This window comes from Mytilus trossulus, chromosome 2, assembly GCF_036588685.1.
Source record: "Mytilus trossulus isolate FHL-02 chromosome 2, PNRI_Mtr1.1.1.hap1, whole genome shotgun sequence".
In the NCBI taxonomy this organism is placed as follows: Eukaryota; Metazoa; Mollusca; class Bivalvia; order Mytilida; family Mytilidae; genus Mytilus; species Mytilus trossulus.
The window spans coordinates 97,651,333-97,677,932 of record NC_086374.1 but is presented as its reverse complement, the minus strand read 5'-3'; the positions used below and the strand labels follow the sequence as shown (position 1 = coordinate 97,677,932).

The window sequence follows — 26,600 nt, the reverse complement described above, 5'->3', positions numbered from 1 at the left end:
ACTGTATGTGTATTAATCCTCTATAAAAAGAATCATTTGAAATATGTAAGATTTTAGAAGCTCAAAAAATGTATATTTAGGTTAATTTTTGGTACAAGATAAACCCCGTGGTAAATCCATGTGATCATCGTGATGACGCTCATGTTACTAGCCATGTGATGAAATATCACATGACATCAATAATAGAAAATGGCAGCGCCCATGCAGCTTGTTGTCGGTTTAGCTATAGTTTTTTCATGTGTGCAAACCATTGTACAGGGAAATGGTTATAAAGTACAACCATACAAGGAGTCATACTTTGATCAATTTGTAGATCATTTTAATTTCCTTTCATTTGGTCAACAAAGGTTTAAACAGAGGGTTCTTACTCAAGGTATGTAAATAGAATTCATTCTACTTTCGCTTTCATTTTGACAGTTTTCATATTTTATTTATTTCATGATACTGATATCAATAATAGAGTTTACAGTTTGGTATGTTTATAATTTCTGCATGCATGTATTTTTACCACAAATTCTACTCTGAGGACAGAAAACCTTTGCACCTGGAAAAATAAAGGCATGACTGGACCTAAAGTAGTCCTAGATTACTCTGACATCCAACGGCTGTTTTGCATCAGCTTGTCTGGCAAAACAACCGTTGCACGTCAGAGTATTTTCGGAATACACATAAAGAAATAACTTTTGAATCCATCTAAATTTCACAGAACTTTGTAGAAAAATAAATAACTAGATTTTGCTATCCCTTTTTATCCTTCCTACAGAGGGATTACGAGAAAGACATTTGAGAAGCTGCTCTCTGGTGATTTAATCATTTCAATTTTCCGTATCAAGATACTATCAAGTCACAATCGGGTGTTTGTTTATTTTGCCATCCCTGCAGACTTGAAAAAAGAATGCACATCAAAAAACCGGAAAATTTAAATTTTCTGAAATAGAAATTTTCAATCTACATCTAGGTCAAGCAATGTCTTAACATTTTATTAGATGTACAAGTTAGTCTGATATTGTGATAAACCATTTCTTTGCTTTCGTAGATAAATGGTGGAAGAGAGGCTCTGGTCCAATATTTTTCTATACAGGAAATGAAGGACCAATTGATGAATTCTGGGATAATACTGGATTCGTATTTGATATAGCCCCAGAGTTTGGTGCACTTGTTGTATTTGCAGAACATGTAAGTTCTGGTTTATGATAGTTTGGCTTATAAAACACATATTATAGACAAAAATTAGGAATGAAAAATATGTTCCCGATAATATTCCTAAATTACTTCATTTCTAGGACGCTTATTTCTATTAAAGGGAATGAAGTCCCTTACTACGGTAGACAAATCAATAATTGAAATAATAGTTGACTATTAAAAAATAATGTACACAGATTTCGTCCCTTTTCACATGAAATGCCTGCCTCATATTATTCACAAATTTACTAAGAATCATATAACGTTTATATTTTCAAAAGTATGATGGACAAATCGGAATGCTGTATCTGTATACTATACAGATATCGCTTTAAAGCTCCGCCCACTGCCGGACTGAGTATTGTATGAACCTGTGTGACCTCAGAATGTGTATTGCAGCCGCATTCCAATGACGTAGTAATTGCGAATTAAGTTAAACGATGAGTTACTCTTATACGTTCTGTTTGTTTTCAATTTTTTTTTAGAGCAATAAGAATCACACCAATTTTCTGAAAACATACACACACGAACAGCAGTCTTTTCTACGATATAACTATCGATTTCAAACCTTGCGGCTCTTGGGCTGATATTGAACCTAAGGCTGATAATACATGCGATATGAAAAATGTCATGTAATAATCTGATAGTATCATTTTGGCATAGAATTGAAATATGCTTTTTGCATTTAGTCATACATATGTTGATGATAGCATGCGTTCGACCTGGCAGTCTGTTGTGTGTTCAGAAGGCGGAGCTAAATACAGCAATCAGTATATCTGATGTTAATACATCCTTTCGACCAATCAATATTTTCTGCATCTTCAAAGTGCATTTTTGAGAAACATGACTATATGTAATAACATAGTCTTTTAGGGCCATTTTTTTTTATCACGATTCCTTCTAAAGTTAAAATAATGAATATTTTGAGATTTTTTTTGTATGTATACACAGTCTGGTTTATTAAAAGATGAAAATAGTATCATGTGTAGCAGTGACAACACTAAGTAGTTGCCTGAGATTTGCACTGTCTTCAACTCTTTATTTTCGAACTACCAATGCTAAGACTAATTATATTAGTATTTATTTTGATATCTATTATGCTGATATTCTTTAAAGTTGATACCGTATATAAAGGATAGGACTTTTTCAGTAGTTGTTTTATGTCCATTCTTATATTTATGATATTTATACATTGTTCAATGTTGGACATGATGGTGTTATTGAAAGATTTGTGAGTTTCTGTTTTTCTTCGACTCCGGGCAATTTATTGCTATAACTCTAATAGATACTTTTGTCAATGTTTCTAAAATATTGTTTTTCCCAGGAACGTTACGTTATTTCTATTTTTTTGTTGTTGCTGTCTTATTTCCGTATAAAGAGGGACGAAAGATATCAGAGGGACAGTCACACTCGAAAATCGAAAATAAACTGACAACGCCATGGCTAAACACGAAAAAGACAAATAGACAAACAATAGTACACATGACACAACATAGAAAACTAAAGAATAAACAACACGAACACCATAACATGCACATCTTTTTAATTTTGTTCTGTATCATTCTTAACAGAGATTTTATGGGAAGTCCATGCCATTTCCGAGTGACAATTTTAATTCCAAAAACGTAGGCTTATTAACTATAGAACAAGCTTTAGCTGATTATGCTGTATTGTTGACATCGCTGAAGAAATCATTGAATGCCACAGGATGTCCGGTTATAGCTTTTGGTGGCAGGTAAGTCATTTCATTATCTGGTGCAAATCACTACTTTGCCAAAAGTTTAAGTAAGACCAAAATAAAACCATCAAAAAGCGAAATCACTGAGACAACCAACATAACTTCAAAGTGACGAACACTCTGACTTGTATAGGTACTTGTATGTTATAAGCTGGTATATTGCTAATAGGTTGAGTAAAATAAAGTATGTCTGTTGTTGAACTGACTGCAAGTGTAAAAGTTATTAATTCGTCCTGTTGCCAGTGATTCGGATTCTGCGTGAATCAAATTGTATTTAGTTTGCATGGCTTACAAAAGTTACAAAGTCGGCTTGTTTATATTGATATCGAGCAGGGACAGGTGGGAATATATTTTATGTAATCAACCTTTACAACAATTTTCAACCCAAAATTTATTTATGGAAGACTGCAGATAAATTGAAATTGTGCACTTGCTGGTATGGAATTGTTTTGGGGATTTCCCCCCTATTTTTTTTGAATTTGGAACTTTGTCATTATCCATCAAAGAAACCTAATATTGGCACCGGTATATTGAGGCACCATCTACCTGTGTCAATATTTACCTTTTTGTTAAGACCTTTATCTTTGCAACTTTACAAGATGTTTTATAACCTTAGTCTCATTTAGGTTGTCCATATTCCTTCCATTATGGAACTGTTTGAAGATTTCTCCTTCCTTTTTAATTTTTATATTTCGATATATTTAAATGATTAAAGTAATGGTTTTATCCACGAGTTGTTGGCTTCAGACTGCGGTGGTTACAATGTGAATTAAATGTTCTTAATGGGTTATTAATTAATGCCAAGGAATGCTTATTTCAGACTAATAATAGTGTGTCCTACAAGTTCCCTAGACTATCCGATTCCATCAGATGGAAGTTACAAATACATTAAATAGTATCATGAAATAACCTATCTCAGTTCTGTTAGCAGGTGTTTTAGTGTGGATAGCTAATAGCTTTTTATAATATTACGTATATACGTTTGGTGACTTTTATATAGTTAGTGTTAAATTTATAACGGTACCATAGTGAGTTAAGTTATGAAATTGTCGTATGCATTACTATCTTGATATTGATATTTTTTCTTTCTTTTATAACAGTTATGGAGGGATGCTGAGTGCATATATGAGGTATAAATATCCTGGTATTATTGCAGGTAGTATAGCTTCCAGTGCCCCTATTTATCTTCTAGATCCAAATTTTCCAAAGACATTCTTCTGGAAAACTGTTACAAAGGTGTGTATTTTATCTTTCTAATAATCTGTCTTTTTAGATTAGTCATCATTAAACATACCTTAAGGGTACACAGCTTCATATCTATAACCGTCGAGTCCTAGTTTTTTTTCTCAATGGGATATTTCAACGAAAGAACAAGCTTCAACATAGCTGCCCCACAATGTTGTTTCTATTGGTGATAAAGTGTTCACTAGTTTCCTTTCCTTTACATTTATTGTCGAAGCAAATCATTAAAATAAAATTTGTGTGACAGCATGTTCTTATTCATTTTTTGAATGGTTCTGAAGATCATTCTGGGTAATCTGTCTTTGAACGCGAACGAGAAAATCACCATAAAACGGATATTGGGTGCTGTCTTCAACCGAAAGCTATATAGTTTATTTTTATTTTTGATATACATTGCTGATAATCATTACAATTTATCCCTGTTTCTCACTTCTCTACATTTAAATAGTCTAAATTGTCTTGATTATAAAGGTTAAAGGTAATATATATCATATGAAAGCATTATACATCTTTCACTTTCAAATTTTGTGATTAAGTGTTTCTGATGTAGTTGAAATAACACAAAAAAATCATGCAATTCATATTTTGGATCTTATATCAATATAAATCTTTGACGATGACTTTGACCTTGACAATACAAGTATTCATATTTCAGGATTTCAACGATGCATCTTCCAAATGTGTAGGAAAAGTTAGAGATGCATTCAGTATAATGAATGCAACAGCTGCGAAAGGAGGTACGTCTGCACAATTTAAATATGGTGTATTGTCTTCACAATTCTTTGACAATTGCTCAATGAAAATTCTTTTCTGACTAGTAAACAGCGGTATACTATAGTTGCCTTTACATTTTGTATTTACAAAATGATTGCATGAGAGGTCGATACTAGTCATCAAAGTTTCCCTGACATTAGCTTACTATTACATAAGTTGAATTATTAGATAAAGATTCATTAATTTTATTAGGGAACATAAAGTGCAGGTCGTTCTTGCGTTTATCACATGTTAATCCAAAAGAAAGTCGAAAGATACCACAAAGAAATTCAATCTCATAAGTTGAAAACAAATTGACAACCTCATGGCAACAGTAACCAATAATAATGTCAAGGGAGCAAGCTCGGTAGATTATTCTTGAGTTTATAAAATTTAGATCCAATGAATTACTTATTGAAAAAAATGTAGTGTAGGTCATTCTTGATTTCAATAAAAGTTTTCATCACTATCCGGTACAACGAGTGCCATGTATGGACCTTGATCAACTTACTCATCCTGAGCACACGAGATCACTTCCGGTATATATTTGTTTGAAGGAGTAGGGGCTTGTTTTATTGTCATGCCATTGTTGTTATGTGTTCGGCTTTTGGTGTTAAATACGGGTAAGTGTTTTATTACATATATATGTCCTTTCTATAGCATTTAGTACACACATTCAATATAAAACATCGATCTTCTAACTAAATATAAAGGCGCAAAAACTATGAATTTGTATGTGTTCTAGTATAACATAGCTGGTAAATGATTGTATTATATACACATGGAAAAAAGTATTGCAACACCAAATTGAAATTGAAATTAAAAAAACACTCTTTATTTTTTTGTGATATAAAAAGTAAAATCACAAAAATACTGAACTCAGAGGAAAATCAATTTGGAAAGTCCATAATCACATGGCAAAATCAAAAAACAAAACGCATCAAAAACGAATGGACAAGAACTGTCATATTCCTGACTTGGTACAGGCATTTTCAAATGTAGAAAATGGTGGATTAAACCTGGTTCTATAGCGCTAACCCTCTCACTTTAATAACAGTCTCATCAAATTCCGTTACATTTACATGATGCGTTAAGTAAACAGTCACAATCAATAAAATAGTCAAAATATGGGAACATCAGTCATCATCGTATAACAATTTAACAGGACACAACAACATCTACTATCTACGAACACATGGATTGATTTGAGTGTCTGACGTCAGAAAAATTATATACGTCACATAAATTTGTCGTTCAATGTGCATACAATAGTTATCCAAAGTACCTGGATTATAAACAATTTTAAATTTTACATAGGCAATGAGCGCAGACAGGGTTAAAAAATCAAAAGTATGTAAGAATAAATTACAGAAATCAAACTAGTCCAAAAGTTATACATAGAATTTATGAGAATCCAAAACTTTTAAAAGGAACAATTTAACAGGACACAAAAACCTATCCACGAACACATGGATCTACTTGAGTGTCCGACGTCAGAAAAATTATATACGTCACATAAATTTGTCGTTCAATGTGCATACAAATAATTTTAAAATTTACATAGGCAATGTACGCATACAGGGTTAAAAAATCAAAAGTATGTAAGAATAAATTACAGAAATAGACCGAGATTCAAACTAGTTCAAAAATTATACATAGAATATATGAGAATCCAAAACTTTTTAAAGGGAACAATTTAACAGGACACAATAACATCTACTGTCTAAGAACACATGGATTGATTTGAGTGTCTGACGTTAGAAAAATTATATACGTCACATAAATTTGATGTTCAATGTGCATACAAACAATTTAAAAAAAAATTATAATATAATTTGGTAAAATAGAACTAGTTAAACATTATTTAAGTATCACCTGAGTTTAATCAATAAATATCGACTCGATAAGTTTTTATCTGCACATGCAGCTACTGTACCCGTAAACAGCAAAACAGATGTTTTTTATCCTCATTGTTTTCAACACTTTAAATAATCAAGTTTTTAAATTTATGTGATTGACACCTTGTAATAGGTCCTTGATAACTCTTAACTGCAGCAAGATGGCAGATTATCAGCATAAGAGAAGCAGGGATGTCGCTGTAATAACTGCACGCATTGTTGGTCATCACCATTCCACTGTAAGTCGTTTTGAGAATAAAAATCAGTCAATAAACGCTGTTAAAGACCTTCCGAGATAATGAAGACCCCTTATACCATTTGCTAAAGAAAATCAAGCATAATGAAGGTTAGTCAGAAGGAAACCCATTGCATACAAGACAATCATAAAAAGAGAGTGGTGGCCATACAGGAGCCTTTTAACAAGAATTGTTCGAGATTAACTCATCGCTACTGGTTATCGTGCGATAAGACTATTTCGGAGACCTTTTCTAACGAACAGACACACAGTTTTCCGTATCCAATGTAGTGCAGAGCTCGCCAAAGTTGGAAATTAGCATCGTGGAGGAAGATCCAATGTTCAAATGGAATTCGGTTTATCTTCCTTGGCCCGATCGTAGCCCGGATTAGAACCATATCGAACATATATGGGACACTATTGGGCGGAAAGTGCGCGAAAGGACACACCAGTTCAAAGACATCATGAAATAAACAATGCCCTATATCAGAAATGGTTGTTGCTACCTTAACAACATTTTAGTCGATTTATGGCAGGAATCAGAAGACGATAAGATGCGGTTATCCGTTTGATTGGAGGCTGCGCACAAAGTACTAATTATTTGGCGTATAACGATCAACCATGCTGTGAACAGTAATCTGAAGATTAATTTCGAAATGTCTGACATTGTAAAGTTTTACTACAGTAAAAGTTGTAAAATGCATTTTTTTGTACAAAAAACACTTCATTTTGTAATTAAAATTATGGTTAATATATAAATCTATTTTTTCAGACATTTTTTGTTCGTTTCAATGCCAATGTTATCATAAACTATGTTTCAATAATATTATACACATATTTTATTATATTTCACCAAAAAAAAAAGAGGCTGATTTTTCAAGTTTTAAAAAATTAAGGTGTTGCAATACTTTTTTCCATGTGTATATATTATAATGTTAGCAGTCACATAATTATTGATCAAACACAGTATAAACCATACATTGAAGTTTTGTTTGTTTGTTTGTAGATTTCAGTACAATATCTTCTAAGTTTCATCTGTGTAATAAACTGACAGATCTAGTCCAATATCGTCATTTGTTACTATGGATACGGAATGCTTTTGGGTCATTGTCAATGATGGACTATCCTTATCCAACAGACTTCTTAGCAAATCTACCTGCATATCCAGTTAAGGTAATAATTCCATTATATAGCCTAAATAGGATCGTGAGAATAAAGTTGAAATTCTGATGGCATGAAAATCTGAAACGGCTAGAATTGATTTTCATAAGTGTTTTGTTTGTTTAAAACGTTTAGTTCATTAGGAAACGTTTCGCTGATTCAATGTTTCGGCTTTTATTAACAAAGCTTTATAAGTAGAGTTTAGGGGACAAATAACAACAAAAAGAGACAGCTAAGGCTAACACGTTTAAAAGTGAGTCCGCCAACAGAAGAACTAAAAGCAATGGCATTATTAAATCTGTTCATTTGATGAAAGTAAAGAAAAAGAGGCAGCTGAAGCCGTCTCCTATGGAACGCCATGACTGTCTTCTGATGTTGATTGTTTAATATGTTTGGTGCTTTATGCATTATGTTCAGTAGTATGTATATTATGTTCAGTAGATATCCTATTATGTTCAGTAGTTATTACATTATGTTCAGTAGTTATTACATTATGTTCAGTAGTTATTACATTATGTTTAGTAGTTTTTTCATTATATTCGGTGCTTTAGTTATTATGTTCAGTAGTTTCATTATTATATGCAGTGGTATTTTAATTATGTTCGGTACTTCTGACGTTATATTCAGTACATTTTTCATTATGTTCAGTACTTTCGACATTATGTTCAGTAGATTCAATATTATTTGCAGTACATCATGTAATACCTTCAGCAGTCCCGCTTTCTTTATTTTCAGTAGATTATTCATTATGTTCAGTAAAAGCATCTGTATTATATTCGGTTCGTTCAACTTTATGTTCAGTGGTTGTATCATTATGATGATGTAGTAAAAGTGGTTGTAACGCTTTATATCAAAGGAGAAAAGGGGAGGGTAAACCCACAATTGATCATGCCAAGAAATTACCTCCGTTGAAATTCTGCAAACACCACATAGAGCAAATTACATGGAAGATTAATATTGACCATTCGGTACTAGTATATAGCTGTGTTCTAAATGACACGTACATGGAGGTCCTAAATTAATTTGTTGAATGAAATCAAATCTTTAAATACTAATGGGTGCCGTAGGAGGTCGATCGGAATTTTTTGCTCGGATTTCTTGGCATGTAACAGATAGAAAACTCAGGATTAGAATTCATAGAACAAAAAAGGGGCAGTGGCAAATATTTCATGTATATTTTTAAAAACAGAAATTTACCCCGTCACCCTTAACCATAAAACTTTCTTTTTCTTATTTGTGCCTTCGGACTTAGGCTATTTCTTTCTTTGCGGGCGTATACTCCAAGCAAACAACATGCATGTGTATAACGGCACTTTAGATTTTCGTATTAAATAAAGAAAGTTGCCGGTCCAGTGCATGAACAGATTGGTTAGAAAGCAAGGTTTTAATTTTAATTAGATTGGAAAGCTTAATTCGAGGGTTGAAAATAAAGAGCACTAAAAAAGGGGGGGGGGTAGTCCACAGGGAATATTTTTAAAACAGTTAAATCGATTTCAAGCAGGGATTCCAGTGCTCCTTTGGGAATGAAAAACTTGTTATTACTCATTCAAAATATTGCTGCTGAAATGAACACAAGCTATTCTTAATTCCATTATTTTTCTCCTGTCAGTCATACCTAAATATGCGAAATCTTGTAGCGACAACTTACAAATTGCATGTACAAGAATTATGGACATTTCAAGGCGAGATAACTCGTGCTAATTTTCTATTCTGGTTCCCAATTTGTTCTCATCGTCTGGTGACCAGTAGATAAGAAAAGATAACTCCCCTAAACAAACACCCCACCAATAGATGTCGATTTGCCGTTAGGCATATTGCGTAATTAATGATATTAGCAATTACACGATAATTCCAGAAGCAATGGATTTTAGAAGGGATCCTCGCTATGACTTTTAAAACTCTAGGTCAGCCAAATAAAGGTTAATGATCCATGATTTTAGAAGAAATATCCGAAGCAGATATATCTATTATAAATTATCTGTTGATTTTGTAAATATGAAAAAGGAGGTTATATGATACAGACCATTCTCTTAAATTGTATTTGAAAAGTAACGGTGTAAAACAAAGTTTTGAAATAGAGAACTTGAAGCTGTAAGATCCTGTAAAGTCTGAATTTACGTCATCAAAACGTCATCTTTTTAAAATTACCAAATACAATATGTTTCAAGTATCCATTTCTTTAAAAAAGAAGAGTAAGCATGGACAAATATCCAAATGTTCAAAATATTTGAATAAAATAAACAAAAGCTCTGTTATTCGACTTTTGACGATGCAAATTTAAGCATGGAGGCAATTTGGGTACGCCTCATTACAGAATCATTGATGGTTTGGTGGGTAGTTCAGACCAATTTTTCTTTGATTCCATATGAATTTGAAAATCTAATTGGTGTACCTATATAATAAAGAAAGATACGGCTACAAAATAAACACACAAAATAAAAATGTTTGTCTTGATCATAAAAAAACGTTTGCCAGAGGTACAATTAATGTATAGCGAGAGGGTTGAATTCTCACAAAACATGTTTCACCCTGCCGCATTTTACGCATATTAAGTCGGGAGCTCCTTGTCTGTCTTTTATATCTTGTGGGTTGTTTTTAATTTTAGTTCATTCAAGGATTTGTATATTTCATTTATGTGTTTAATTTTTGGAGTTTAGTATGACGTCGATTTTCAATAATTCATTCACAAACATTCGAATCTCAACTAGACCTAGTAACTCGAATAATTCAGTGCCCTCTATCTACTACTTTTCTCGAGGGTGTGATCGAAGTTATCGTAATATAACGACTGGATTATTCGGGTTAAACTAGACCTAACTAATTCAACAGTGATAAACACAGAGTAGGAAATTTTCTTTGTTCGCAAGTTTAATAGAGAGAATTTCAGTGGCGGATCCAGGAATTTTCATATGTGAGGGCCCATTGACTGACCTAAGAGGGGGCCCGCTCCAGTCACGCTTCAGTGATTCCCTATATAAGCAACCACATTTTCCCCCAAAAAGGGGGGCCCGGGCCCGCCCCCCCCCCCATAAAACCGCCTCTGAATCCATAGGCATATTATAACCAAATATACACGGAACAGAAATTTAATACATTTTGTAAACAGAGAACCAGTAATGACCGCAAATAAACAGAAATCCTGACACAAAATTGTTGTGATTTAGGAAAGATTGTAAACCTCCTGTGGGTTTATTGGTCAAGTATTTCCAACAACCGCTGTCAGTAAGCCTCGGTCACACCTTACCGGATAGCTCGAACGGACGCCTAACGGATAACTGTTTTCAATTCGTTCATGTCCGTTAGACGTCCGCTCTTATCCGTTAGGCGTGTGTCAATATCCGTTTCATGTCCGTTAAGCGTACGTTTTATCCGTTGACGTCCGTTCTGTCCGGTGGAAAATTTTGAGCATGTTCAAAACTTTGAACGGACGTCCAACGGATAAAATCTCCGTTGGACGTCCGTTAGGCGTCCGTTTTGTACGGTACTTGTCCGTTTCGTTTCAGTTTTGTATCCGTTACGTGTCCGTTTTACATCCGTTTGAGGTCTGGCAGATAAATTCATCAACGGACTTCTAACGGACGTCTAACGAATAAAACGGATGTTGAACGAATGTGAAACGGACTTCTACCGGACGTATAACGGACAAAACGGATGATGAACGGTTCTGAAACGAATAAATGCAAATTGAAAATTTCTCGTCAGAACTGCTAATTAGATTTCTTAAGGTTCATGAATTCTTATTATTCATATTAGATCCAAGACCACAATTGTCGTCACTTGATTTTCGAATATAGTCCCTAGTGTTGATAGTGGGTTACTTGCCATTTATTTTTATACCTCTTTCAAATTTATTTCTCCATGTTTAATGCCTCAAATTTCATGTTGGGAGCTGAAATTACACTGTAAAAAATTTGGGTCTAGAATTTTAAAGGAATGGATTGAATTGATTTGGTCCAGCTGAAAAAGTTTGAAGATTAGCACTTCGGAAGCTGTCAAAAGATTTCAAGACGCCGGCCCTAAATATAAAAGTGTCCATATTTTGAGTTAGAGCCAATGAAGTTTTCTATAATTTTGATATAACTTGTTCCAAAAGGAGTACAACACACTGTAAAAGTTTCTTTAACAATGCGCAGGTGGGATTTTTTAAATTTTCATTTAATATGTTCTAAAAGGAATGCACTACGAAATAATTGTGGTATCGGACAAAATCGATCTTAGAGTAAGGGCACATCTTCACAATCAAGCATCAGTTATTATGGTCAGACACTGCCCTTTAGCTGCATTTTGAAGAACCAACCAAAACCAGTTACACGGCAGAACATTTTCAATATTAATGCGATTTACATGTATGATTATTGTCACCTTTATTTTTTTCGTATATCTTTTTTATCCGGTACGCTTCCGTTAGGTGTCCGTTTTATGCGATACTCGTCCGTTCGATGTACGTTCGACATCCGTTCTGTCCGTTACGTCTCCGTTTCTCGTCCGTTGCGTGTCCGTTGTGTATTCGTTAGGTGTCCGTTTTAGTTTGTCAGTACATCAACGGACGTCCAACGGATAACAGTTTTGTCAACGGACAACTTTTTTTTTCATCCGTTAGCCGTCCGTTCGTCTATCCGGTAAGGTGTGACTGAGGCTTAAGCAAATACACGGAAAGAATTCAAAACAGAAACAAAATATCTAATAGCACAAAACATTTGTCAATGAGGAATGTCATGACACCCGAATGTCAGGTGCTCGTTTAGTTCACTCCTTTTTTATTGTTTGTTTAATCAATTTTTGAAAATATTCGTTCATATTTCAACGTTTCTAAATTTATTTTCACTTAATAAAATACGTTTTTTTTATATGTATAACCCTCTGTATATTCCTATGTGTAGAAATAAGAATGCCCTTATACAAAAGAATATAGAACAACAAATATAAATAAGTATGGTTATATCGCCAGAATAAGAGTTATATACAAGAAAGAAAAAAAATGAAATATGAAAAGAATATTTTCAAATAAAACTTAACCAAAAAAAAGAAGAAAAAAAAGGGGGGGCACTCAATAAGAAGGCCCAAGACCACAATTAATGTGGACGAATATAGTTCCCTTTAATTATAGTGTATTTTTTCTTTATTTTTTTTCTTTCCCTTTCTCATTCATTTCTTAGCTTTTCTGGGGTGGGAATGAAAGAAGAGAGCTGAAATAAACTTTTGAGTATTTTATTTTAACTGATTTTAATAAGGAAAGAGTGATTAGGCCAGGTGCAAAAAGGTTATATTTACACTTTTCGGAACATCTCTTGACTTGCCTATAGGGGTATGGATGTGTATTGGCCAAATTTGTATGATGTAAACATGCAATTTTTCTGAAAATTGCATATGTTTTGGGACTTGAACTGTACATTACTCACACAAAAAAATAGACAAAAAGAACAATTGAATTTTTTTTAATGCGACAAAACGTTATAAAGAAATGATAGAAGAATTAATTGTGGTCTCGGGCCAGAACCTGTGTGTGGAATACTTTATTTTCAATATAATACTTCCATGATAAGATAAAATAGCAACATATGGTATTAATTTGGGATACAGCACTGGAAAGGATTTGTCGTGGCCCCATGGGACGCTTATATACTATGTAAATATTGACACATTTGTGTTTATATGGCAGTTAAGATCATGGAAGTACAAAATGTATTATATAATACTTCCATATTTAGATCGATTATTATGGAGCTTTTCTTAAAAACGTTTCTCGATGCATTTTTCCATTTTCATTCATTGTTTATGTTTTAGATAACATTAACATTTCACGTTGGCATCCATATTCTATTTCAATTCAATTTTTCAGATTATGTAACCATTTTTTTTAATCAATACAATCATTGTGTATTCAATTAATTGATAACAAATTAATGCTATTGTTACTTGAAACTAAATAATTAGATGTAGGAAGATGTGGTGTGAGTGCCAATGAGACAACTCTCCATCTAAATAGCAATTTAAAAATTAAACCATTATAAGTTTATTAAGACAAAGCCTTTTTTAGAAAAAAAAATCCTTTTTCTGTACTCTTCTCAAAGATGACGACAGAACCAGTACACTACTTAACTTTGATGTACTTTAAAGACATCTTTGTTATAACAGAAATTAATGTATTGCTTAAAACTTAACTAGATATTTTAAATAATGGATGTAAAAAAAGGAAATTCAAATCATAAAATGGAGAATTCAACTTATAACACCAACCACAATTCGTCTTTGAATACGGTCAATCCTAGTTGTTTGAATATACGTTGTAGATCGTTGTATAACAAAAAAATATGAAGTTCCACCTTTAAAAGCATAGGGACACCAGTAAACATTATTTTAAAATGATGATTTTTATACCATTTGATAGAAAAACTTTTTGCCAATATTGTATAAGGTATTAATTTAATTTACAATAAAAAATGAATTAAATATGATTTTTTTAGTAGACATGTACACCTCGTATTTGCTATATATTCAACCAGAAGATGACCCAACGTTCAACACGATGAGGACACCAGTAAATTTCAAGATAAAATGAATTTTATTACACCATTTTAAAGCTAGAAAAATGGTGCAATCTTTATAACTTGTTAATTTTATATGATATCTATAGTATAGGAAAAGTAATCGTTTATCTAACTAGTGGTCATAATTCCCCGTAGACAATAACGTTAAAAAAAATCAATGATAACTGCTCTCTGTGGGATAGTTGATAACCCATCCAGCTGAGCTGTCCGCAATTCTTGTGTATGGAGTCAGGAACGTAAACCACACCGATTTAAAACTGCTTCCATTTCTTCCCATTTTAATTCAATCACGTAAAGGTGTTCATGAATAAAACGTCCGTCAAAAATATCCGCCTTCGTTTTTTTCCGACAATTTCCGTTATTGACTTCCCGACTTTTACTACATCATCATAATGATGCAACCACTGAACATAAAGTTGAACGAACCGAATATAATACAGAGGCTTTTACTGAACATAATGAATAATGTATTGAATATAAAGAAAGCGGGACTACTGAAGGTATTACATAATGTACTGCAAATAATATTGAATCTACTGAACATAATGTCGAAAGTACTGAACATAATGAAAAATGTACTGAATATAACGTCAGAAGTACCGAACATAATTTAAATACCACTGCATATAATAATGAAACTACTGAACATAATAACCAAAGCACCGAATATAATGTAAAAACTACTGAACATAATGTAATAACTACTGAACATAATAGGATATCTACTGAACATAATATACATACTACTGAACATAATGCATAAAGCACCGAACATATTAAACAATCAACATCAGAAGACAGTCATGGCGTTCCATAGTCTCCGGCTTTGGATTTTTCTGGCTATGTTGAAGATCTATTAGTGGTCTTGGGCTTATTCTGCTCTTTGGTCGTTTAATTGTCTCTTTGACACATTCTCATTTATACATTTTTTGTAAGGTAAGTGTTAATGTATAATTTTCTACGACACAAGGCCATTGTGAAAATGAATGTAATGACATCCTTGCAATCTCTCTGTTCCAAATAACTTCATCAATGGTCTCAAATATGTGTTGTGTCTTTGTAGATGAGTTTCTCTGTTTCTTTATACACACACTTTCCTTTATAATCACTCCTATTAAGCGTTATGTCTTTCCTGACAAGATCACTGTAGTTATACCTATATGTATATGCCTTTTGAACTTAGGGGTACTATCTGGCTTAAAGGGTAAGTTTGTGCTGGTTATCTGTATATACAGGTTTATCTATATCTAATGATTACACTTGTCATTTTGTAGGAGGCATGTAATTATTTGATGGCAGAAGAGGATTCCGTTGTAGGACTTTCAAAGGCGGCAGGTATGAACAAATAATGACAACAGTAGTATTGTTATACGATGATGACTGATGTTCCCATATTTTGACTATTTTATTGATTGTGACTGTTTATTTAACGCATCATGTAAATGTAACGGAATTTGATGAGACTGTTATTAAAGTGAGAGGGTTAGCGCTATAGAACCAGGTTTAATCCACCATTTTCTACATTTGAAAATGCCTGTACCAAGTCAGGAATATGACAGTTCTTGTCCATTCATTTTTGATGCGTTTTGTTTTTTGATTTTGCCATGTGATTATGGACTTTCCAAATTGATTTTCCTCTGAGTTCAGTATTTTTGTGATTTTACTTTATACTGCTGTTCAATAGTCATGATCAGATTAAGTAAAATCAAATCCCGCTAACAAATAAAACACATCAGCTATGAGGGGGAAAATAACAGAACAACAGAAACATTAAACTACAATATTACAAAAATATAAAATGAGATTAATAATACAATATGAAAAATATTGCAATCTAAAAGATATTGTTTTTTTTTTTTTTTATGTTGAATTGATATAGAAAATCAAATGATAAGGAACCTAATGAAATTATAAGATTTTTTTTTATAAAACGTTTTTATTGAACTATATTGACATACAGACCATTAGATATCATAAAAACAACTTTGATCAATATTAAATCAACCAAAAAGTGTATTGCATTTCGCTGGTTGATTACAGATGTTTTACACTGCATTTTATGGATTAAGGATTTTTAAGATAATTGAAATTTCTGGAGTTATGTAAAATCTCTAATTTTATAAGTGATTTTGTAAAAACCTTGAACTTGACTAACAGTTTTACAAAATTACTAAAACAATAAATAAGGTTTTTTTCAAGATAAACTATGTGTATTTAGAGAAATTTGAAAACAAGTTATAAATTGTAACCATCTATTGGATCTCAATGTATTACAGGTTTGTTTTACAATGGTACAAATGGGTCTCTGAAATGTTTCGATATATTTTCGGAGTATATAGAATGTGCTGATCCGACTGGATGTGGAACTGGAGATGCTGGCGCGGCATGGGATTATCAAGTACGTGTTTCACATATACGAATAGTCCCCAATGCTCTTCAACTTTGTACTATATTTAGCCTTTTTAACCCTTGATAGGAGAGTCACTGGTGAGTCTTTTGTAGACAAAACGAGTGTCTGGTGCAAATACAAAATTTTAATCCTGGTATCTATGATGAGTTTTTTTAATATATATAGTTGACCTGTTCGGTGACTAAAACCGAACATTTTTAAGAAATGTAATTGTTTTGGAAAATTTTTGTATCTAAAAGTACTTTTAAAAAAACCTCATTATCACAGAAAGGTGAAGAAAGCCAACAACTTATTTTAACTTTTGATCTTAAAACAAAACTTATAATTCATGCATGTGTATACAATGGTTATTGAGCTACACTTCAAGCACACAGCAACACTATAAAGCCAAGAAATCAAATTGTCAAAATTGTGTTGTTTAAAAAGTGTCATGTTTTAAAGTCATATGTAATATGCCTCTGCTCTTTTATGTTATACACATAGACGAGTTGTGTATATCGTGTGTGTGTGTGTGTGTAGGTGTGTGTGTGTGTGTGTAGGTGTGTGTGTGTGTGTATTATTATGAAGTTGATTTTGGAAGTTCATTAGAGTTTATGTGTTGTGTCCTGTTAATGGAACAAGTCCTACGTCATAGAAATTCTCAAAAAATGTTTTGCACACAATTTATCAGGGGATCAGTTCGTTGGTCCGAAAGGTCAATAGTCCGAAGAGTCAATAGTCCGAAGGGTCAATAGTCCGAGGGGTCAATGGTCCGAAGGGTCAATAGTCCGAAGGGTCGTTGGTCCGAAGGGTACTAGTCGGTCAGTAAAACTCCGTTAATAATCATCTCCCTCTCCGACTGGGCCGGAACCCGGGAGATATTGGGCGGGAACCGGGAGACAAGGGACGGGGAACCAGGAGTGGAGGAGACGGGAACCCGGGAGTGAGGGACAGGAACCAGGATGAACGCGACGGGAAGTGGGAATAACTACCTCCTTGTTAATCAACATAGATAAGAGGGTGGACAGGGGGACAGGGGTAGATGGTCGGGAAGCAGGGGTAGAAGGGGCGGGAAGCGGGGGATAAGGGGACGGGGAGGGGGAGAAAACGGGCGAAAAAACGGGGTAAAATAAAAAAAATGGGAAAGTCACAACATCACACTTTGGTTAAGGTCTTGGTTTATGTCCATATCTCTGAAAGTAAACATCGGCCACGTCCACTTGTATTTTTTGTCTATCTGATGAGTTAAGCCTTTTTCAACTGATTTTTGAGATACGATTGCTTTCAAGCAACCTGTAGACTTATACCAGACGTCGTATCAAACTATGACAGGTCAAATAGAAAATTGTTGATTCTTATATTTGATGATTTATTCCAAGGAAATAGTAACTAACTGTTAAAACAACAAAAATACTTTCAACTTCAAATGTATGGATAGGAGGCGACTTTTTTTGTTTCATATGAACAAACAATCCTAACATCTATTCCGTCGAAAAAACACCATTAGCGTAACAAATTGTATAATGCTCCCTTTACAAAATAAACGATGCCTTAAAGTTAAAACCAAATTAATTATAATATTTTGTACAGTAAAGTATTGCATAAAACATGTCATAATTATTTGTGCTATCTTCCGTTTGTAAAATGGTAAGGTTCCCTTAAATCCTGCATCCGCTCCTGCAAAAAACAGCTATAATTCAATATATTTGATGAATAAAAAGGATGCAATACATACAAAGTGATTTGGTACAATAAAGTAAGGTTGAGATGAATGACCAAGAAAATAGACACATGGGGCCGTGTCAATGAACGTATCCTAGGATATGTCCTAAGATACGTCTTAGGACATTATTTAGGATGGTCTTAGGACGTGTCTGAGATATGTCTTAGGATGTAAAACAAAGCTGTCTTAGAACTGTCCTAACTACGATGGTCCTAGGACCATCCTAACACATTTATTTAATTGAAAATATATGTAGAGATTTGTATGACATAGATTGAATTGTATTTTAGAACCTATATGTAAAGAGAGGGAGGATGATTGACTCTAATATAGAAAACAATTAACGCAAAATAAAACTTTAAGTTTTTACGGAATACTAATGAATACGTTATTAAATATGATAAAAGATATAAATGAATTTAATACGAAAACAAAAGTAAATGTTTACAAAACTTTGTGATATTCGTGCTGCAATTTTAGTACATAAACTAGCTTTGTCTTTAGGTCCACCCGATTTCATTACATGTATCGAATCGGGATTAGGTAAAAAAAAGAAGTAAACTTTACCCCATATTTGAATTATTTAAAATATGTTGCTTATGATGATAGTACTGTATTGTTCAGGCTCCAAAAAAAAGGCAGCACGAAATAAATTTTATATAATACAATTAAATCTTTAACAAACATTAAACATTTTTTATATTAATTTTATCTTATGATAGTTTAATATTATATTAGTATTTTCAGTATTGAGTATATGCCATATTTATTGTTTTTATTACGTTTTAGGACGATGTAACCTTTAGGACTATCCTAAGACACCTATTTGTATATCCTAACTTTAGGACCAAATTTAGGACATATCTTATTTTAGGAGACGTTCGTTAACCCGACTTAGGACTAAGACGTGTCCTAAGACCATCCTAAGACATGTCTTAGTCCTAGGACAGCTTCGTTGACACGACCCATGGACCATATAAGTTTACTTATAAATCGTTTACTCAATTTGGTGGTAAAAGGTATAGTAGGAGTTAATCCACTGCAATAAACCCAACATATAGACATTTCACAGTTTGACAGGATAAATTGTGTCATTCCTTAACTAGAGAGGTCTCATCCTGGCTGAATTGATTTTTTTAACTGTGCATACAGTCTTATCAGAAAAAGAAGTAACGATATACTGTTTATGCTTACACTACATGCTGTGCTTTATTAAAGGCTTGTACCAAGGTTAGACTTCCTCACGGGACCGTTACTACATGCAACGATATACTATATATGATTACATCTCATGTATTGTTTAATTAAGGCTTGTACCGAGGTAAGACTTCCTTAGGGAACCGTTACTACATGAAACGATATACTATATATGTTAACACCTCATGTTGTGTTTAATTAAAGGCTTGTACCGAGGTAAGACTTCCTCAGGGAACCGTTTCAACATGTAACGATATACTGTATATGTTAACACCTCATGTTGTGTTTAATTAAAGGCTTGTACCGAGGTAAGACTACCTCAGGAAACCGTTTCTACATGTAACGATATACTGTTTATGATTACACTAAATGCTGTGCTTTATTAAAGGCTTGTACCGAGGTTAGACTTCATTACGGAACCGTTACTACATGTAACGATATACTATAAATGATTACACTACATGTTGTGTTTAATTAAGGCTTGTACCGAGGTTAGACTTCCTCAGGGAACCGTTACTACATGAAACGATATACTATATATGATTACACTATATGTTGTGTTTAATTAAAGGCTTGTACCGAGGTAAGACTTCCTCAGGAAACCGATTCTACATGTAACGATATACTATATATGATTACACCTCATGTTGTGTTTTATTAAGGTTTATGTACCCTTCTGTAGTCATTTTTGTACGAATTTTTCAAACCTCAATTGTATCAAAACTACAGATATAATGAATAATAGAGATAGGTCATTTAGTACATATTCCAAGGGGAAACTTGATGCAAAGCATTATGTTTTACTGTTTCATTGAATTTGATAGAAAGAGAGGACTTTGTGGCAAATAAATCAAGATTTTTGTAGAAAATCCACAGCCTTTAATACAGAGATTTTTGTTTTAAAATTAGAAACATAAATTACTCACTTGATTTTCTATGATGTGCTAGTGTTTATTTTTTACAAAAAGTTCTAAGCAACCTGTAAATTCCAAAACACCTCGTGCTGAGTCACTAAAGTCGAGCGCACCCTAAAAGGTGTACTTGATTTTATCCATATTTATATTTGTTTTAACAAATAACTACATTTATAAACTAGTTTTAAGAAAACCAATGCTAGCACTGCATGCAATAATCCTATATCTATCAGTCATCAAATTGCCAAATATGAGAGTAAAAGGATAAATGCTGTGGATTTTCTATAAAAATCTTGATTTATTTGCCACAAAGTCCCCTTTTTCTATTAACCACAATGGTAAAGTAAAAAATAATGCGTTGCATCAAGTTTCCCCATGGAATATGTACTAAATGGTCTATCTCTATTATTTATTATATCTGTAGTTTTGATACAATTGAAATTTGAAAAATTCGTACAAAAATAGCAACAGAAGGGTACATAAACCTTACCTTCCTCATGAAACCGTTTCTACATGTAACGATATACTGTTTATCCTAACACTACATGTTGTGTTTTATTAAAGGCTTGTACCGAGGTAAGACTTCCTCAAGGAACAGATGGTACAACAGATATGTTTCCAGTCCTTCCATTCACAGACGAAATAAGACAAAAATATTGTTATAAACGTTGGGGAGTAGTACCACGAGATGCATGGGGAGATGTACAACTGATTAATTTAGGTATAGCTAAAGATAGGTAGTTGTGCCACTGTGGCAAAAGGTTGCATGATGTCAAATTTTAAACTTTGTCATACCTAGCAAGTGGGATTTATTTTGCCTATGAGATTACATTGTCTGATCTAAAGCTACATGACATATAGGATAATTGACTATCCCTGTAATGAATTTTGAATATTCCTATAAGATTATGTAATATATGGGATATTACATATGCAATTGTGATCGATCTCAGAGTATTTTGTACCTGAAGTGAATAAAGAATAACATGACCCCATAACATTAGTGACAAATGTCAACTCAGTACTATTTGTTTCTTGGTATCTATCTTAAAATCAGTATAAATGCAGGAATAGCTGTAAAAATATGTCATGCGAAGTTTTGCTAAATGGAGTATTAAAAGTTAAGTATAAGAATTATAGAAAATTGCATAATTTCTTGTTATCTCATTCAAGATATTTTTCTTTCATCTTTAAAGTAACATTAGACTTTGCAGTCATAAAAAATGTTAACTGTAGCAAACAATATTAAAAATGACTTATGTTGCTAATGTCAATAAAACGGCATTTTAGACATGTATAGAATTGTGAAAAAATTTGATAAGGTACATTGATTTAAATGTCATATATTAGAAACGACCAAATTAACAAATTTCTTAGAACTTTGAATACGACCTTTAGTGTTAATAATTAATTGTAAATATTTTTTTATTAAGTCCCTCATGATTTCGGCGTTTGAAGAACTGCATGGTAAACATTTTTTTACTGATATGAATTTGTTTTGAAATGAAGGTGTTTTGTGTAGCTTTTCATACATTTTCCCCAAACTCAATGGTACCGCAGTACATAGTTAAATAATGAATGAATGAACAAGAAAAATGTGTAAAGTGAAATAATGAAATTATATAAAATTCAATACTTATAAGATGTTGATGAATTTGATATACAAATATGATGCTCTAGACATTTTCATATGTGTAGTTATTAATAGTATTCTGACACTTCTTTCCATGACAGATCTGAAAGGTGCTAGTAACATAGTATTTGCTAATGGAAACTTGGATCCATGGATGGGAGGCGGGGTAAGTTCAACAGTGTTATGAGAGCAGTGATAAATAAGAATATGTCCATAGTACACAGATGCCAAACTCGCTCTATCATTTTCTGTGTTCAGTGGACCGTGAAATTGGGGTTAAAACTCTAATTTGGCATTGACATTATAAAGAACATGTCATATGAAACATGTGTACTTGGTTTCAAGTTGATTGGACTTTAACTTCATCAAAGTCTACCTTGACAAAAAAACTTTAACCTGAAGCAGAACGAACGGGCGAACGAAAGAACGGACGCACAGACCAGAAACTTTAATTTATTCTACTAGCGTAATTGGAACATAAAATATAGTGAAGTACTTGACCTGTTTTATCGCCGTAACCTTAAAATGTAAGCTTTTGTATGATTGTGTATACTCAGATAGGAAATTTGCAGTGTTTTAAGACTTGAAAAACATTTGCATATATTGAGTGAAATTTTGTGAAACTCAACTGACTGAAACATTATGCAAACAGTTATTGTTTAGATCTTCAACTTATATTGTAAATGTTTTCGAGACAGATTATTTCATGTTAGGCTAACAGTATACTTTGTTGTAACTTAATAATGGAAAATACCATTTTAACTCATTATTGGTATTAATATTATACGTATGTACCATTTTAAAATGTGCATACGAACGTCAGGTTTTAGTTTCATTTATTTTTTTAATACTCCAATACGTGTAATATAGTTTTGCAGTTGTAAATAGATATAAGGAAATGGGGTATGCATGCCAATGAGACAACTCTCCATCAAAGTAACAATTTATAAAAGTAAACAATAATAGGTCAAAGTACAGTCTTCAACACGGAGTCTTTGCTCACACCGAACAACAAGTTAAAAAGGGCACAAGCAATTACTATTGTTGAACCATTCAATATAGCTTTTATCAGCTTGTGATTTCTGTTTTTTAGTATAATCTGTCCATTCGCATATTGAATTACTGATTTCCCCTCAAACACAACGTGTTAATGTATTCCTGCGCAGAGTGTGTTCCCAACGCAAACACTACTCAACAAATTTTGTTAGTAAGAATGTCGAAAATACAGACTACAAATTTTTATAAGTCATCGCACATTAATTAACCTATATAAATTGCTTATGTCTCAAAGTACAATCGACAAGTTTGTGGACTTCGATTTTAAGTCCCTTAAAAAGACATCTAATAGGTTTACACTTATCGAGTATTTTCATTTGCCTATCGTTATTGCATCACATGGTAATGTTGTATGCTTAACATTCATTTATTGTGCCCAGAGATATGTGATTCAATACAAGCTGAACAAGTTTTAAATGCAATGAGCAGTGGGTTTCCTGAAATGGTGATGATGCATACCTAACATTCGTTTATATTGTACCCAGCTATGTGAATCAAAACATTCTGACATAGTTTTAAATACAATGGCCAATGTCATTTATAAAAAATATTGATAATGATATTAAAACTACTATACTAATAATAAGAAATTGATAATATATGTATACAAATGATCTTTTACTATTGTAGGTGTTGTCAACCTCAAATCCAGGAATAAAAGTTATATTAATTGAAGGTGGAGCTCATCATTTAGATTTAAGGTATGTTGTATTTATCACATTTGACCTTTTATAAAAAATGAAAATTATCCTTAAAGTATCAAGTTTATTAGCATCTCTAATTTTGAGGCAAAGAACCACAAATCACGCGCAACTAGAATTAAGAATAACATGATTGTGTACGACACGTAGCTTATATAAACTTCGACAAATGCTTTGATGTTTGCCATTTCGGTGATCACTTCAAAACTGTAAAAATCAATTTACATTTATTTACAGTAGTCTCAACCTTTTTCATGTTTTTTTTAACAATTCATTGTACTAATTAAATAACGTCAACAGTAGTATACCGCTGTTCAAAACTCGTAAATCTATGGACAAAAAAAAATTGGGGTAACAAACTAAAACTGAAGGAAACGCATTAAATATATAAGAGGAGAACAACGACGCAACATTGAAATGTAACACACAGAGAAACGGACTAAGCATTAGACAAAATCCGATGAGAATAACAAATATAACATCAAAACCAAATGCATGAATTTGGGATAGAAAAGTACCGTGACACGTCTTATAGTAATGTTAAACTCAGCATATAAACCTGCGGTCCTACTAAAATGCGCCGGGAGCGCCCGGGTGAAGAAAAAGCGCCCGGGGAAAAGAAAAGGCGCCCGGAGAAGAAAATATAGCGCCCAGGGAACAGAAAAAGCGCCCGGGAGAAGAAAATAATATATTTCATAACAATATTTTTTTTCCTTAAAAAATAATTAATCATTGCTTGTTTTGTCCTAGTTTTGTCCTAAGTATTAAAAATGGGGATATGTACGATGCTACATCTAAAGTGTTGTTGTACTTTTACATTTTACATTTCAAAATTGTATATAAGTAAGTAAATAAATATAAATAAGAGTATATAGAAGAATCATAATTGCCGGTTATTAAAAATAATCGGTGCTTGAGGTCTATTATTTTCGAAACTGCATGTTTAAACATGTCTTTTGATGTCTAAAATGTTATAAATCTGCCGCATTAATATTATTATCAGTCTTTCGAAATAGTATTCATATAATATTGTTAAAATTGAAATATTCATACTGTTTTTGTGCTTTATTACAAATGACTATTATCTGAATTTGCAAATTACTTGTCTAAAATTTAAAAAAAAATCAATGTCCATAACTTAACAAAGTTGTCTCATGCCAATAAAATATCTAAAAATTTTCCCCGTGCGCTTTTTCTGTTCCCCGGCGCTATATTTTCCTCGGGCGCATTTTCTTCACCCGGGCGCATTTTAGTAGGACCCTAAACCTGGAATTAATTGTATATTTGCGCCAAACGCGCTTTTTTTCTACAAAAGACTCATCAGTGACTAAATGTTTGTTCAGGCATGTTTGAAAACTTATTTTCTTGTATTTATACAATCATTATCTAATTATTTATCATTATTTTTCATAACATCAGAAGTGCCAATCCCATGGACCCAGCAAGTGTTAAACAAGCACGTGTAGTGCAGAAACAACAAATACAACAATGGATAAATCAGGGAGGACAACACATCTAATACATACATGTAACAAACATGAGAGTCAAAAAGACAAATGGTGCTTATAAAACCTCCGAAGATATAGTTCAATTATATAACAGTAAAACTTGTTGTATTTTATTTCATTTGGCATTTATCATTGATCTCAATCTGTTATCATTTTCTTAATAAATAAAAGTTATAACTTAAAAATTCGCTATTGAAATATCAGCTTTTATTTATTCAGGAAACAAGTTGTGAAGTTGATACTCAATATTGTACTTTGATTTATCCTTCGATTATAGTCTAAAAAGTTATCAAAGATTATAATTTTGTACGCCAGACGCGCGTTTCGTCTACATAAGACTCATCAGTGACGCTTATATCAAAACATTTATAAAGCCAAACAAGTACAAAGTTGAAGAGCATTGAGGATCCAAAATTTCAAAAAGTTGTGCCAAATACGGCTTAGGTAATCTATGCCTGGGATAAGAAAATCCTTAGTTTTTCGAAAAATTCAAAATTTTGTAAACAGGAAATTTATAAAAATGACCACATTATTGATATTCATGTCAACACCGAAGTGTTTACTACTGGGCTGGTGATACCATCGGGGACTAAACGTCCAGCAGCAGTGGCATCGACCCAATGGTGTAAAAAGTTATCATAGGTAAGTCTGTTTTATTTCTATAAATCTTCACACATAAATTTAAAAAAAAACGTTTTTAGAGGAAATATAAAAATAAAGAT

General features: G+C 32.8%; 1 protein-coding gene across 1 annotated transcript; it reads left to right on the top strand.

Annotated features, from left to right (window-relative positions):
- Window positions 1-170: 170 nt before the first annotated feature.
- LOC134708486 (dipeptidyl peptidase 2-like) lies at window positions 171-26,065 on the top strand. The gene is made up of 12 exons (XM_063569053.1): window positions 171-373; window positions 1,037-1,176; window positions 2,754-2,917; window positions 4,021-4,156; window positions 4,818-4,899; window positions 8,055-8,221; window positions 16,032-16,092; window positions 17,034-17,155; window positions 21,545-21,701; window positions 22,715-22,779; window positions 24,300-24,370; window positions 25,790-26,065. Exons 1-12 carry the CDS (start codon window positions 190-192, stop codon window positions 25,887-25,889), a joined length of 1,449 nt encoding a protein of 482 aa, XP_063425123.1. The 5' UTR covers window positions 171-189; the 3' UTR covers window positions 25,890-26,065.
- Window positions 26,066-26,600: the final 535 nt, after the last annotated feature.

Excerpts from the sequence above, each read along its gene's own strand:
- LOC134708486 (XM_063569053.1), top strand. The coding sequence starts at position 190 with ATGGCAGCGCCCATGCAGCTTGTTGTCGGTTTAGCTATAGTTTTTTCA. Across the intron at positions 1,177-2,753 it reads TTGTTGTATTTGCAGAACAT|AGATTTTATGGGAAGTCCAT; the intron begins GTAAGTTCTGGT and ends CATTCTTAACAG. Across the intron at positions 4,157-4,817 it reads TCTGGAAAACTGTTACAAAG|GATTTCAACGATGCATCTTC; the intron begins GTGTGTATTTTA and ends TTCATATTTCAG.